Source organism: Chlamydotis macqueenii, chromosome 1 (genome assembly GCF_036417535.1).
Source record: "Chlamydotis macqueenii isolate bChlMac1 chromosome 1, bChlMac1.mat, whole genome shotgun sequence".
Lineage (NCBI taxonomy): Eukaryota > Metazoa > Chordata > Aves > Otidiformes > Otididae > Chlamydotis > Chlamydotis macqueenii.
This window is the reverse complement of record NC_141556.1, coordinates 193336375-193350256: the sequence shown is the minus strand read 5'-3', so window position 1 is coordinate 193350256 and position 13882 is coordinate 193336375. Positions and strand designations below refer to the sequence as shown.

Below are 13882 nucleotides of genomic sequence, written 5' to 3'. Positions count from 1 at the left end.
GTGCACATGTATTACACATTATCTTGGGACATCTGCATGTGCTATAATTCTGCTTCATGTAGTGCTATGTACTTGTACTGAGTGAAGAGTTGTATCAGAGAAGCCTGAATGATTGTAGAAAGCTTACTGTAGCTCCAGCTGTGTGGGAGCACAGGTAATGAAAATAATATGAGGGGAATTAAAGCATTGAGTGACTGAGCATGTTGTTAAGAGGGTAATGTTTGAGGATATCTGCTGAAGTACCTAAATTTTACCCAAACTTCCTTCAAGTTATTTTTCTAATAGTGCAGGCTATTTTTTTTTTTTTTGGCAACTTGCTTTCCACGTAAAAATTACTTTGCACAATCTATTAGTTATTTTAGATACAAGTGTTAAAATCTGCAGTTTCTGGTGAAGTCAGTGGTAGTGTGAAAACTGCAAATGTTCAGAAACTTGAATTGCAGTAGGTTTACAATTCTACCATATTGGATAACGCTTCAGCTTCTGTTGGTTCTCCTGTGTTCTTACCAAATTTACTCCAGAATATTGCTCTTTCTAGTGAATATTAGATGAAATGGCATTGAAGTATAGTGTAGTAAGCTTCTTGCCCTCTGCCACCAACACTGAGATTGGCTGTGGAAAAATGTAAGCATGAAGAGCAGCTCCAGTGACCAGTTTTGAGTCTTAGTCTGTGTCTAGACTACTAAATTAAACATGCCTGGAAACTTTCCTTGATGCTTAGGGCCAGCTGGCACAAAATGGCCTGTTTGTGCTGCTGTAAGCTCACCCAGTAAAGCAGAGACTGCATGCAAACTGTCTATTTGAAGAGATCGCAAGTCTTTTCACTGCTGAATAGTGCCTGGAAATTGGCTGGGAGAGTCCTGGTTGATGTGGGCCAAAAGCATGCCAGGGAATATTTTAACAAATTACTGGTAGTCTCTCTAAGTGATGGGAAACACTTCCTGACCTTGCCTTGCTTTTGCTCTTGCACTTTTTCTTCCTTTTGGGAGACAGAAAGAAAATAACAAGCAGGAGTAAGGAAAGATGCTTTTAAACTTCTGTATCAAAACAGTGGTAGCTCTTCGAGCAGCGCTGCCTCACTTAGTCAAATTTATTGCTAGCCCAGCTCTCTAGAGGAATGTAGGAGAAGCAGGTGGAGCCTAGGAGGAATTGAGAGGGTTTCAGATGTCCTGCTGACTTTCAAGAATTGTGTGATTTTCCTGAAAGGTCTCAAAAGGTTCTTCTGTTTTTAAAAAGAATCTATCAAATGCTATATTAATTTGAGTATTTTTCATTGGAAAAGTTTTCATGTTGTGATGATAGTGTCTAATAAAGGGAGGAGTTGTTTCAGGAGTACAGTGTGAAAGAATGTTTAAAGGAGATAAGTAATTTGCTTATCTAACACTTTGTCAAGAAGTACAGGAAGAGAACCATAGGTTTGGTAGACTCTCCTGAGTTAGAAGAAATTCATGAAGATAGTATTTTGTTTTATTATGCAGTTGTTCTTGGTTTGTGCTGCTCTCCTGCAAAATGCTTTATTTTACTAACCATTTTTGTCAATGACAAACCACTGTCTGCTTAGAGTATTTATAAAGTGGGGAATAAGCACAGGTTTCATAGTCTCTTCTTAAAATTTTCTAGATATCATCCCCAAAGCACTTAGTCTTCTACAGCTTTATCTTACATGTACAGTTTTGTCTTCTGTTTTTGCAGAGGATGACAAATAGCAGCAGCTCCCCTAGCCTTCTCAATGACAGTGCCAAGCAGTACGCAGGCCATGGTAAGTACTTTTAAAGTAATATGTATAAAAAATATGTTTGGAAATTTGAGAGATTCACTTCAGTAAAATGGACTTAAAGAGGTTTTTTTTCTTCTCTAATTTGATTTGAGATGGAGTAGGACTTTATTTTTTAACAGTAGTATATTGTGTGATTACTTGTAATCCAAAGCTGAAGTGCTACTGAACCCATAAATTTTCAGCCTTCTCTTTGCTGCAGTGGGGAAAATCAATCAAACAAACAAACAAAACAACCACAAGACAAAACAAAAAAAAAACCAAACAAACAACCAAACCACAAAAAAACCCCAACCAACAAAAAAAAAACAACCACAAAAAAACCCAAGCTCACACATTATTGATCTTGTCACTTCAAATGAAGTGCTAATTTGGGTATCCACTGTGTAGCACTGATAGCTTAAATAAGCACTTATTTTGCTCCACAAGAGTATCCCTTTTTATTGTGCTTTTCAAGTAAGTTATTGGAATGAATATACAGGCTTTTATTCATGAATTTAGACTGTACGGTTTTTGTGAAATGTATCATGTAACTGATGAGTTTTAACAGATATTAAATTTTGTCTTGTAAGCAATACTTTACATCTTATATTTTTTTTTCCTTGCTATTGGGAACATGGTTTTCAACCAAACAAAATGTCTCCATAGAAGCAGGCCAACGTAGTCGCTAAATTACTGCGCAGCAACATAAATGCACTTTTCAGACTTGCTTTCCAAATTATAACAGACACTGCAGATTATTTCAGCTATAGCTGTCAAACTAACCTCTTTAAAGAAGAGGATACTACTCTCTTATGGCAAAGACATACATTTAAAATATTTCTGCTCTGAAGATTGCTGTGTAAATGATGTTCTAGAAATCCCATTGCATGTCTGACCCTGCAGCTAGTCTACTTACTATGGGTTATAATTTTTTAAGCATGGTAGTAACTGCTATAAAATTAACTTGCTTGAAAGCTGAAATTTGGGTGTGTGGTGTGTTTTTTTTTTTTTTTCTTCTCTTTTTTCCTCCTGGTTCATTTCCACTAGGTTTTGAGATCAGTTCTACTTCTTTTGTCCCACTGGACAATTAACTATTTAAGGCAGTGGAGGTCTCCAGTTTTAAATGCAGTCAGAGTTCAACTGTGACAGGCCAAATAGTGATGGTGATGTATGCGAAGGAGGGAAACCAGACTGACTTTTGGAAACCAGTCTGAGTTCTGTTGTGTCTCTGGTCCTTTGCTTCCCCTTCTCCCTAAGGTGTGCTTCACTTGCAGAATTAGCCTTTTAAGGAGTAATGATTAAAGTTCAAGAAAGTATTTCATCAAAACACCAGAGCTCTGCACATGCAGTTTGGAGTTTTAAGTTGCATCTGTGATTGTTACTTGGCTTCTGGTGCTTCAGTGCTGAAAGGGGTGCATAGTGATGAGGAAAAAGCAATACAAAGCTTAGTAGAATGTAGACTTTTGCTACTGTTAGTTCAGACTTAAATTTCTGTGGAACCAGTGACAGGACAAATAAGATCCACATCAATATTTGTAAGACTGTTATATAGAAGATTATAAATTTCAGGTAACTGGAGAAGGAAGGGAGGCTTTGAAGTTTTAGATAGACATTAAATAATGTCAACAGCAATTAAACTTACTAACTTCTACTAATAAGCTCTATTTCAATTGAGCAGTTGCACAGAATCTAATAAATGCTGTGTTTTTAGCAGTATGGTTACTAAACTTAGTTTTGTCAAAAGGATTTTTTTTCCATATAGAAATGTTAGAACATGTAAAATTTCTTTTTAGTATTAGAGCTGTATAACATGTTGTTTTACATTCTTTTTACAGATCCACTAACTTCACCGAATTCATCCTTGTTTAATGACTTTGCTGCCCTCAGTGTGTCTCAAAGGAGGAAGGTAGGCAACGCCTAAATCTTAAGTAGCATATTTGTGTATGACAGGGAAGAAAATCTGGAATAACTTGAAATGCTAGGTGAAATAAGGATGATTCTTCTAATGTTACTAGATTTATTTGACCATGTCACTGCCGATATAAATAAGATCTTACTACTTCATTTTTGCGATGCCATATAAGACTGCTGCTGCTATTAAGAAATATTCCAAGTACTTGTAAATTGAAGTTTATATGAAGGCTTTGAATATGAAAGTTAGGACATAGCTCATTGAATTTGAAAACAAGTGGTTTTTATTGTTGGCACAGGACAAGCCACCTGCAAGCCTTCATGGCAGCAAGTTCTGAACACATTAAGAATCATTCCCCCATTTATTTATATATGACGTCAAAGTAATTCTTAGGAGGGCCATGAAGATGACCAGAGGGCTAGAGCACCTCTCCTATGAGGACAAGGTGAGAGAGCTGGGGCTGTGCAGCCTGGAGAAGAGGAGGCTTTGGGGAGACCTTACAGCAGCCTTCCAGTACCTAAAGGGGACCTATAGGAAAGACAGGGAGAAACTCTTCAGCAGAGCCTGTTGTGATAAGATGAGGGGTAATGGTTTTAAAATAGAGGGAGGTAGATTCAGACTGGACATAAGGAAAAAACTTTTTACAATGAGGGTGGTGGAAGCCCCATTCCTGGAAACATTCAAGGCCAGATTGGATGGGTCTCTGAGTAACCTGATCTGGTTTGGAGATGTCCCTGCCCCTTGCAGGGAGGTTGGACTAGATGACCTTTAAAAGGCCCTTCCAACCCAAACAGTTACATGATTCTGTTCTATAAACTACATATTAAAAATAAAATGCATTATCATACAGAAGTATTACCACAGGGACCACTGCCTGTATTATTTAAAGTACTTCAAAGTTAATTAAAACAGTAGAAAATGGAAACAAACAGATTAATGTTTGAGTGTAAAGCTCAAATACTGGTGTAGAGTCTCTCCTGACTTGATCCTGTTTTTCCCCAAGAAAAAAATAATCAACAAATTAATTCACTTGCTGATATAATAGTATAAAGAGAAATATTTCTCTGTGGAACTTGGATTTTTTTTCCAATTACTATTTTGGACAAAACTGGCATTAATTGAAAGAGTTTCGTGTTTTGCTTTGCATATTAATAATTTATTGTTTCTTATGACTACTATTTTGTAATGTATGTTTGTATAATAGGTTGTTAAATAATACTAGTAATGGGGAAGTTTTCCTCTAATGTTACTTGAGCTGTCTACAATCTAGGCATCCAGGCTCCCTCTATAATCAGTAGAGAGAGATGAGCAGCTTAAAGGAACATTCAGCTCACATTGAGAAACTACTTTGGAAAAGATTAGATGTCAATGACTGCTTAAAGTGGATAAAAATTGATGGCTAAAGTTAGGAGAAATTAATCACGCTTTTGTGACTGGCTGACTGTCACTACCAGACAATGTTCCTGTCATAGTTCAGCCCCAAATGGGACCAGACTATGCAAATAGTCGTGGATGTAGTGTCTTAATATTTTTAGTATTTTCTGAGTACGATATTAAGTTATGTTCTCAAAAGCACTAAATGCTTGAGTGGCAGATATTTGAAAACTTGTGTGATTTCCCCCCACCCCAGTGTCTGGGGTTTAAGAGCTTGAGCAGTTTGATTTACGAGGCCAGTGCTTGACACCTGCTGTAACATTAGATAGGTAGCCTTCTGGAAGTGCATTCTTCTGTTCCTTGACTCTAAAAGGAGCCTTGGTGACTAGCTCAAATGTACGTGTTTGCAACATCTACTATTTGAAAAAAAACTTCATTTGCTTGCTAAGAGCCCAGGGCTAAGGTTTTGTTTGTTCTGAACTAGCTGGCAAAACCAACATTTCCTTCGTTTATCACCGACTTGGAGGACAGATATAATACTGTCTTGGTAAGTGAATAAAGAGCCATTGCTTTCCTTTATGAATTAGAATTGCAATATTTTAAATATTTAGGACTATTAAGTTACTTGCAACTATGTAAAAACTGTATGTTCATGTAAAACTGAATAGCTTCTGTAAAAGCATGTAATATGTAGCTGTGTTAAGCAAGAAAGTTAGTTAATCTTTATTGTCTCTGGATGTTGCTGATCGTGTTATTCTGGCAGCCCTTTAACAATGGGCAAGCCATATGGATGTAAATATTTGATATCAATAACATATTAAAGATAAGACTTGATGATTGTAATTCTTACTATCCTTGCGTTTTAATTAGAGAACTCTTTTGAAACTAGTTAGTGTGATCTATTTAAGTTGCTTATGATTATTTTGATGTTTAAAGACATTCTACTTTTTGTTTAAAAAACAAACATAGTCCTTGAATTTTTATGAACATTCTCAAGGTTATTTTCTCTGTTTAGAAATTATTAAACTGCATTTCAATTTTAGATTTCAGGAAAGCTAAGATTACTATTTAAAGACATTTTTATAGGATACTTAAAATGAAATCAAAGGAGCTAAGTATTTCTGTAGATGGAGCCTTGGTGGAGGTTCTGTCAGCTGTAGAACCTTCTGGATTTACTGTCCGGTTGTTGTAACTCCACATGCAGTAAGACAAGCAACCTTAAAGTGAATTTCCTATAAGAGATTTTCAGGTAAGTATTAATTTACAATGCACAAATAGGATTTGTGAAGCATGGAACAAAAGCTAGAGTTAGTAATAGACTAACCCTCTTTCCTGAGAATAATAATGATGTCACACTTATTTTTCTTTAAATACATGTTATGCTTGTTAAAAATAGGGTGGCATTCTGAACTTGAACTTCTTGGGTGTTTTTAGCCGTTATCTTGAAAAATGCTCCTCTCTAAACCCTGAGATGATCTGGCTGGAAAAATCCTTGCATTCATTTTGGTGGTTCTGGTAAACAGTTCATAAAAACAAATGCCAATATAACTGTTAAGAATCTGTTGCCAAGGGAATGACAGCTTAATGCACTAAAAAGAAAATCTATGATGAAACTTCTGTTTAAATTTGTTCTGAGACTGTTACCACTAATCCAGGCTAAACGGTTCTCCTACTTGTCACTGGTCAGCCTTACAGGATAGTGAAAAGCATTGCATTTACATTTTTACTTTGTTTTTTCATACCTTCAATCCTCATGGAAACTGAACTCTTCTGAAAAGTTCCTACCATTGGTTTACTTCCATTTCATTTTTTTAATTGTTCAGTAGCACCTAGAGGAGGACCATTAAGGTGAGAACCACTGTTAGTCCACAGGCTGCAAAGAGTGAACCAACTGCTGTAGTGAGTAACTTTCAATACAATTTTAATGCTGTTTTGTATGAAGAATTTTTTTTTGACTCCTTTAATTGGTTTTAGGTGACTAAAAGCCAGGACCAAAAGACTCTAAACAAGATTAGAATGGAAAGTATAGAAAAGATTATTTGGACTGAAGTTCACCCGGAACACAGTGCTGCTGTTTGGTGCGCTCTGTGGACACCTACAGCAAGTGAGACAGTGAATTTCTATAATTAATGTACTTTGATCAGTGGTAATAAATATACAGAGAAAATGATTTTTGAAGCAGAAGAATGCCTGTAAGCCTAGTCTACATGAATGCAAGCTTTTTAATGAGTACAAGGAGAGTTTCCCCTCTCATGTTGAAAGAAAACAATAAAGCTAACTTCAGGTCCTGTGGAAACCAAATTCTGAAGACCTACAATATTGCTAGTTTGTTTTTGAGTGTCTTGTCCTCAGTCTAGTCCTGTTACCTGCTGGAAAGCTATATTTCTCTCCAGCTTCCTATCTTCAGCTCTGTCTTGACACCTCTGATTCGTGATCTTTATATTGTTCAGTGTTGTTCATTGAAAAGCCATGTGTGCCATATTTTTTCTTGCTTGTATTTACCTTTAATGAAAATGAGCCAAGACAGTTATTTTGTGTTTCATAGCCTTCTGAATACCATCTCAGAAGCACGAATCATGTTCTGAGAAGTTGAGGGGTCATTACCAAATACCACATTCTGTCATTGTATTGTAAACTGCAGAATTGTGGCTGCACAGATTTTATAATGCATCTGGGCTAAATTTATTATTTCAAACTTGGAATTTTACTTCTGGGATTATACACCCCTACTGCAATAATAATACATTACAGTTTATTCTAATGCAAAAAAAAAAGTTCTTACAGGAATATAGAAAGACAGACTATGCTTCTAGAGAAAACTAATAAATGTTTGCAGGTAGAATGATGTTTACTTCAGTCTAACAAATGTTTTAAGGGCATGATATAATCTAACCTGTTTTACATTTTTCTTTGGAATGGTTAGTTATTGGAATTATTCCTTAGTTGTGTACTCTGGCTGTCTTAGTAATTACTACATAGTATGATATTTTTCATTGTTGAGTGTGACATGTTCACATTCATTTTTGTGTGTGGATTGGTGATCATTGTGTTATGTAAGAAATAAAATTATTAAAGCACTTCCTTTTAGAAATACGTAACATTTTTACACTGATGAGGAGCCGTCATGTTTTTGTTGCCTCATCCTATTGTGTAACTGAAGGAAGAGAGCAGAATAAGATGACTGTGTTGTGCAGCGCTTACCTTAGAACTGTATTTAAAAGACACTTGCTTGTTTTGGTTTTGTATCTAAGGAGGTCAGATGTATGTTATGACCTACAGACATCTCAAACTATAAATGCTACCCTCACTCCTCATTTTTAAAGCATAACTTTTCAGTTAGCCACCTAGAGTTTGTCAGGTGCAGCTTACAAGCTGAAGCAGTTACCTACAAGTCTAACTTTAATGTGCAAGATGCTTTTGCTTAGATTTACAAGCTTTATTTGCTTATTTTTGTGTCAAGGTGTATGTAATCTTTAAGAGCGATTTGCAGTAAGATAATTGAAAGTTTTAAAAAAACTTGTGCATAAATTTTACTGAAGACACTATACAAATATTTAAAGCAGCTAGAAAATATACCATTTTTTTGAGAAATCATATGCTTAGTAAAGACCAGAGTAAAAGTGACATCAGTCTTTAGTCGTCTTTTACCTATATTTTTGGTTCTTAACTGTGCATATTATTTCCACTATTTTTATAAGTAATATAAAAACATCATCTAATGATGATGGAAAAAGCCAGCTTTTCCACCACCTTATTTCAATTCAGCAAGTGATATTAATTTCTTAATAAAGAACTTTGTCAGTATAATTACATACATGCTACGTTTTCGCAGTTGTGGTAATTCATGCCTCATCCAACCTAGCTGGGCTGTAAAATTGGTGAGAAAACATTTGACTTAAAGATATGACACTTCCCCTTAACTCCTTCTAAACTCTTCAAGATTTTCACATCTTCAACATATACTCATTTTAGTCTGTACAGCTGAAAAATCTTCCTTAGCTGTAGTTTAAAATGCATGATGTAGTGCCTGATCTGTTTCAGCTTTCACTCTAAAATTCACTTGAACCAGGAATGGGGTTTTCTTTGGTTTTTTTTTTGTTTTGTTTTGTTTTTTTTTCCAGTGATCAAATATGTTGCTCTGGAATTAGACCCATTTCCATGCCAAATTGCACGTTTTAGTTTTGTTTGAGTAGAAGAATCTTTTTTTTTTGTTTGTCTCTGTATGATACTTTTCAAGTAGTGAAAGTTTTATCCCCAGCCAAACCTACAGTTTCATGAACAATTTTAAAAAACAGATTCCAGATGGAAGGGTGGCTAGTCTGTAAATGCATATGATCTCAATGTATAACATTATAAACTTTGAAATTATAACCATAAATGTTATAAATGTTAGCATACTCTTCCTTTTTTCATTTAAAAAAAAACAAAACAAACCACTACTCAACCACAAACACCAATGAACCAAACACACGCTTAATTGCTTTTAACCTGTTAACCAGGCTCCTATTCAATTTTTTGTGGATATCAAATTTTTAAAAAAAATGATTCCATTATTCGGAAGTTGATATACAGAAAGCAAGTATTGTCTACCTCTTTACCAGTGAGAGGCTGTAATGAAAGAGGAAGAAGAGAGAGTATCTTGGTTAGCAACAAACCCAAACCACGCAAAGGGGTTTGTAGCTCTGTGGGCCACAAAGCTTAAAAAGTAATGACAAGACAACTTTTGTTTTTCATATTACCAGCTTGCAACTCTGTTAGGATACTCCTGGCAACTATTCCTAATGTTCAGGTGTAACATTTCATAAAACTTACTACTAAATCCAGTTATGCAGTTTCATCCACAGTTAAGATGCTGCTTAGCTGATTGTGCCTTTCCTCAACAGCCTATTGAAGTTCATAATCTGTAGCTGGATGTTTCATGTACTGTCTTATTCCAGCTTATTTGTTATGGCTGTTGGGTGAAAATAGCAATGATGATACCAATGGCTTGTAGTTAGTTTTTAGTTTTCAAGACAATATACAACAAAAGTTGGTTCTGCGTCAGTAGACTAGCACCCTAGCCAAGTGTTTAACCTCTTTTTCTAATGGTGTCTTTGCCACTAGCTCCTGTTAAAAACCTGAAGTCTTACAAAACAACTCAACATCGAACCTTGAAGTTGCATATATTGCTTAGTTTTGTTATAAGTAGTACAAGGAAAATATGATATTGTATACCTGATCTTCCTGTCTGACAATGTAATATTAATTTTTGTCTGTTTGTACATGCAGATACAGTCAACTTGCTGTACAACAGATGAGCCCTAACTAATGCTACTGTGCTACCTTTTAGCTATGATAATTTAGGTAACGCCACTTAATTTAGCCTCTGATGGAGAAGGCTTAAGATCACTTGCTTTTGCTTCAGTAGTATATGCACATAGGCAGTGTTACCATGGCTCACATTATTCACAATATTTCAAAATAAAATAGCATACTCATGTGTTTATGTGCCAAACTTAATTGTTCATTTTTTTGGTGCAGAAAATGTTTTGTAAATCTAAAATTCAAAACCCACCAGAGCCAAGCATGTTTTAATGAACATAAATGTAATTTGGGACATGAATGATTCTGAAAAAATCCAATTGCAGATCTTCAGTGGAAGAAAACCTTGGAATTGTGTAGTTTGATTTTCCAGCTTATCCAGGCATAACTATTACCTGGAAGTTATTAGATAGACAGTTTGAATCTTCATAAACCTTTTCTTGTTTAGACTTATTCCTCTAGGATAGCCTTAGAACAGCTTACACCAGCAATATGTCCAACCCTGAACTGGAAAGTGGAAGCGTGGCATTGCCCACTGTCCATGAAATGGGATGAGCTAGAGGTGAGGATGCTGTTAGAGCAAACAGTAAAAAGAAAATAAACTTGCTAAACATGTTCCCAAACTTCTTGTTGAAAGCAAGTAATTAAGTTGACTTGAGGAATATTTTCTAGCAGGGGCTAATTAAGCTACTCATTTGTAGTAGTGTTTTGATGTGAAGATGCTACTCAGGAAGGACCTCCTTGTTTTTAGAGTGGGTTTCTTTTGTTCAAGTGTAATGTTTCTCAAACTTTGGAGGTTGATCTTTCCTGATATAACACCTTCCCTCTAATGCCAACCAATAGCTTCTTATCATGAATTGCTGGCAGCAGCTTGGTCCTACAGGGCAAGGCTTGTAATTATTAGCTATGGTTGAAAGTGCTTACCCTTCTCACCCTGGGGAGCCAAGCTGTTGCTAGCAATTAAAGGTAGTTAGCTGTTCCCTGCCTCATGTAAACATTTGCAGCCAGTAATTACTACTGCTTCTCACTTCTTTACCCTGGAGGAACTGAACTCTTCCTGTAATGCTTTGTAATAATTTTGTTTTGTTGCTTTTTTCTTATATTTTTTCCACTTTAATTATTGTAGTTTAATCTTATTTTTCTATTTAAAAATAATTGTGATGGTTTTGACCTTTCATAACTCATTTGGAACTTGTAACCATATTAGGAGTTGCAACCTACTTTGAGAAATACTTGCTAGAGGATTATGAAGTGCTTAAATGCTTTAGCCACCTTCCCTGCCCCTCCTTAAAAAAAAAAAGTTCAATATGTTGAACTATCCCTTCATCTATATGACTGAACAGGTTTTTTACCTCACAGAAAGAATTTAGGGAAGGCAAAAATACAATTGCTTTTGTAGTCATCCAGGAGAAATTGTACCCATGCCAAGAAGTTGGGTTTGTTTGTCCAGATTGTTACGTTTCTGTGTTTTGGGTAGATATCTTGGTTCAGTTCAGAAATGATCAGGGCATGCTGAGTTCTTACTTGTTTCAAGATGTACTGTTTTGTCTCCTTGTTTGTTGCTCTGGGTAGGGGGCAGGGACGTAGCGAAGTTGATATACTTATTCAAACTGCTCAGTCTATTTGGTCATTCCTTCTATTGGATCTCTCCTCTTGGCAGACATTTCTTACTGTATTTTCTGATCTCCTGTAAACCCAGATTAGATTTCTGAGTCAAATGCAATTTTGCTTATTTAAAACAAGTGTCATTTAAAATTATTTTGATGCAAATAGATTAAAATTTATTTCCAAATGTTAATATTGTATTGTTCATCTTCTGATGTTTGTCTGAACAATGAAATCCTGGCCTAGTAATCTTCTGGTAATGTTTTGTAGTAGGTAATGAAAGTCAAATTTTAATTTAGTCTCACTCACTTGTGAATTTATTTTTTTTTTTTTTTCATGCTGGTAAGCTGAGAACTACTGGTTGAACCCATATTGTTTCTGTCTTGCTTTGTGGCATAGAATTGACCATTGTTTGCTCCCTCACTCTGGCCCTTCCAAGTATGGTCCTTCATAAAGCCTAAAATATGATTTCATTCTGTTGCCTGGAGTCTGAATCCCATTGTAACCAAAATAGCCTCCCTCCACCTTGGCTCAGTTCCTCTTTTGTTTTGGTTCTCATTTTCAAAATATTTTTAGATCACCTTTTAGTATGGAGGATTGAAAGAACCCTTTATGAATAGGAACGTGTTTGGATGCTGGGTTGTAGTCCAGTAGTCTGAGGCAGATGGTGCCCCTGCACTTGGTAGAACATGGAGAGAGATGGGGAAGTTACCAGGGAAACTGTTACTCTTCATTATGTTATTATTTCCAGTAGCCAGCCTAAGAAAAACACATACTGTGTTCGAATCCTGCCCTAAAGTCCAATATTATTTGTATGCTTGGCTTCTCAGACCTTACAGCTTTGCAGTCAATGATACAGTCCTTCTGAATTAATAAGATAGTAGGTTGCCCAATAGTTGAGTGATTCTCCCAATAAAAAAAAACCCCAATATTTAAATTTGCTATGATCAGGTTTGCATTTGAACGATGCAAGGTCTTTTGTGCCTATTCATCACACAGTTTACCCAATTTCTAATTGGTATGGCAAAATTCAATCTTTTTTTTTCTTGTTATTAAAGTTGGTTAACTTGATTTTCATGGAGTTTATTGCCTTTTTAGTCCATAGTCAATATTGGTATCCCTGGGGGCTTTTTATTTCTTTTTTTTTTTTTTTTTAAATTTTTTTTTTTTACAAATGATCTACTAGTGACTTTACTCAGTTTTAACTCTTTTAAAAACTTTCAGATTAAAATTTTTCCGGGAAGTAGAGGAGGGAATCTGTTTAGGTTTTGTTTGTGCAGCCGTTTTATGGTAGTTTTGTCCTGTGTTTTACACATTGTGTGTGAGTGGGAAATCTTCTCAGTTGGATTCTTGCTTTGTTTCCCAAGGAACATTTTTTTAAATGTGTATCAAGGCAAAGCTTGCTAAGATTTCTAAGGTGCCAGGTGAAGTAAATATCTGAATAAACGTAAGTTAAGTTTTGATTAATGAAAGTGGTCTGTATCCAGATGATGGCGGTTGGATTTTCACATCAAAATATTAGAGCAAGAGAAAAACACACCAACCCCTACAATTTAGTCCAATTGTTAGCGCAATTAATATAAAAAGTTCTGGTCTAAATATGCATACATGATGAAACATTTCTTTTAGTGGTCTTGATTACTGAGGTAGGTACACATTAGTTTGAAAGCACAGAGAAATTTGGAGAACTCCTATACTTCACCTGTTTGAAAGTCTTTAACAGATATTTTTTTTACAGTGTGCTTTTTTAATTTAATGTTCATATCATGCTTTATAAATAGTTCCTTTATTGAGATCATTACCAATGTAACAGAAATGTCACTCCTACTAAGGCACAAGTACCCTCTACATGTACACTTCAAGCATGTTTTATTTTCTCAAGTTCAAGTCGGTTTCCAATGCATTTATTGTTGTAATTCTAATCTGTCATGACT

General features: G+C 35.5%; 1 protein-coding gene across 10 annotated transcripts in view; it reads left to right on the top strand.

Moving 5' to 3' along the window:
• The window catches only part of PAN3 (poly(A) specific ribonuclease subunit PAN3), a 102028-nt gene that overhangs the window by 23617 nt on the left and 64529 nt on the right, over positions 1 to 13882 (top strand). For all 10 annotated transcript variants that reach the window (XR_015257478.1, XR_015257479.1, XR_015257480.1 and 7 more), the window contains 3 exons: positions 1693 to 1759; positions 3592 to 3662; positions 5527 to 5589. Coding sequence is in view for 7 of the 10 variants with exons in the window: in XM_086739452.1 (XP_086595578.1) it covers positions 1693 to 1759; positions 3592 to 3662; positions 5527 to 5589 (201 nt within the window). In the remaining 3 variants the exon portion in view is untranslated. The remainder of the gene's footprint in view (positions 1 to 1692; positions 1760 to 3591; positions 3663 to 5526; positions 5590 to 13882) is intronic.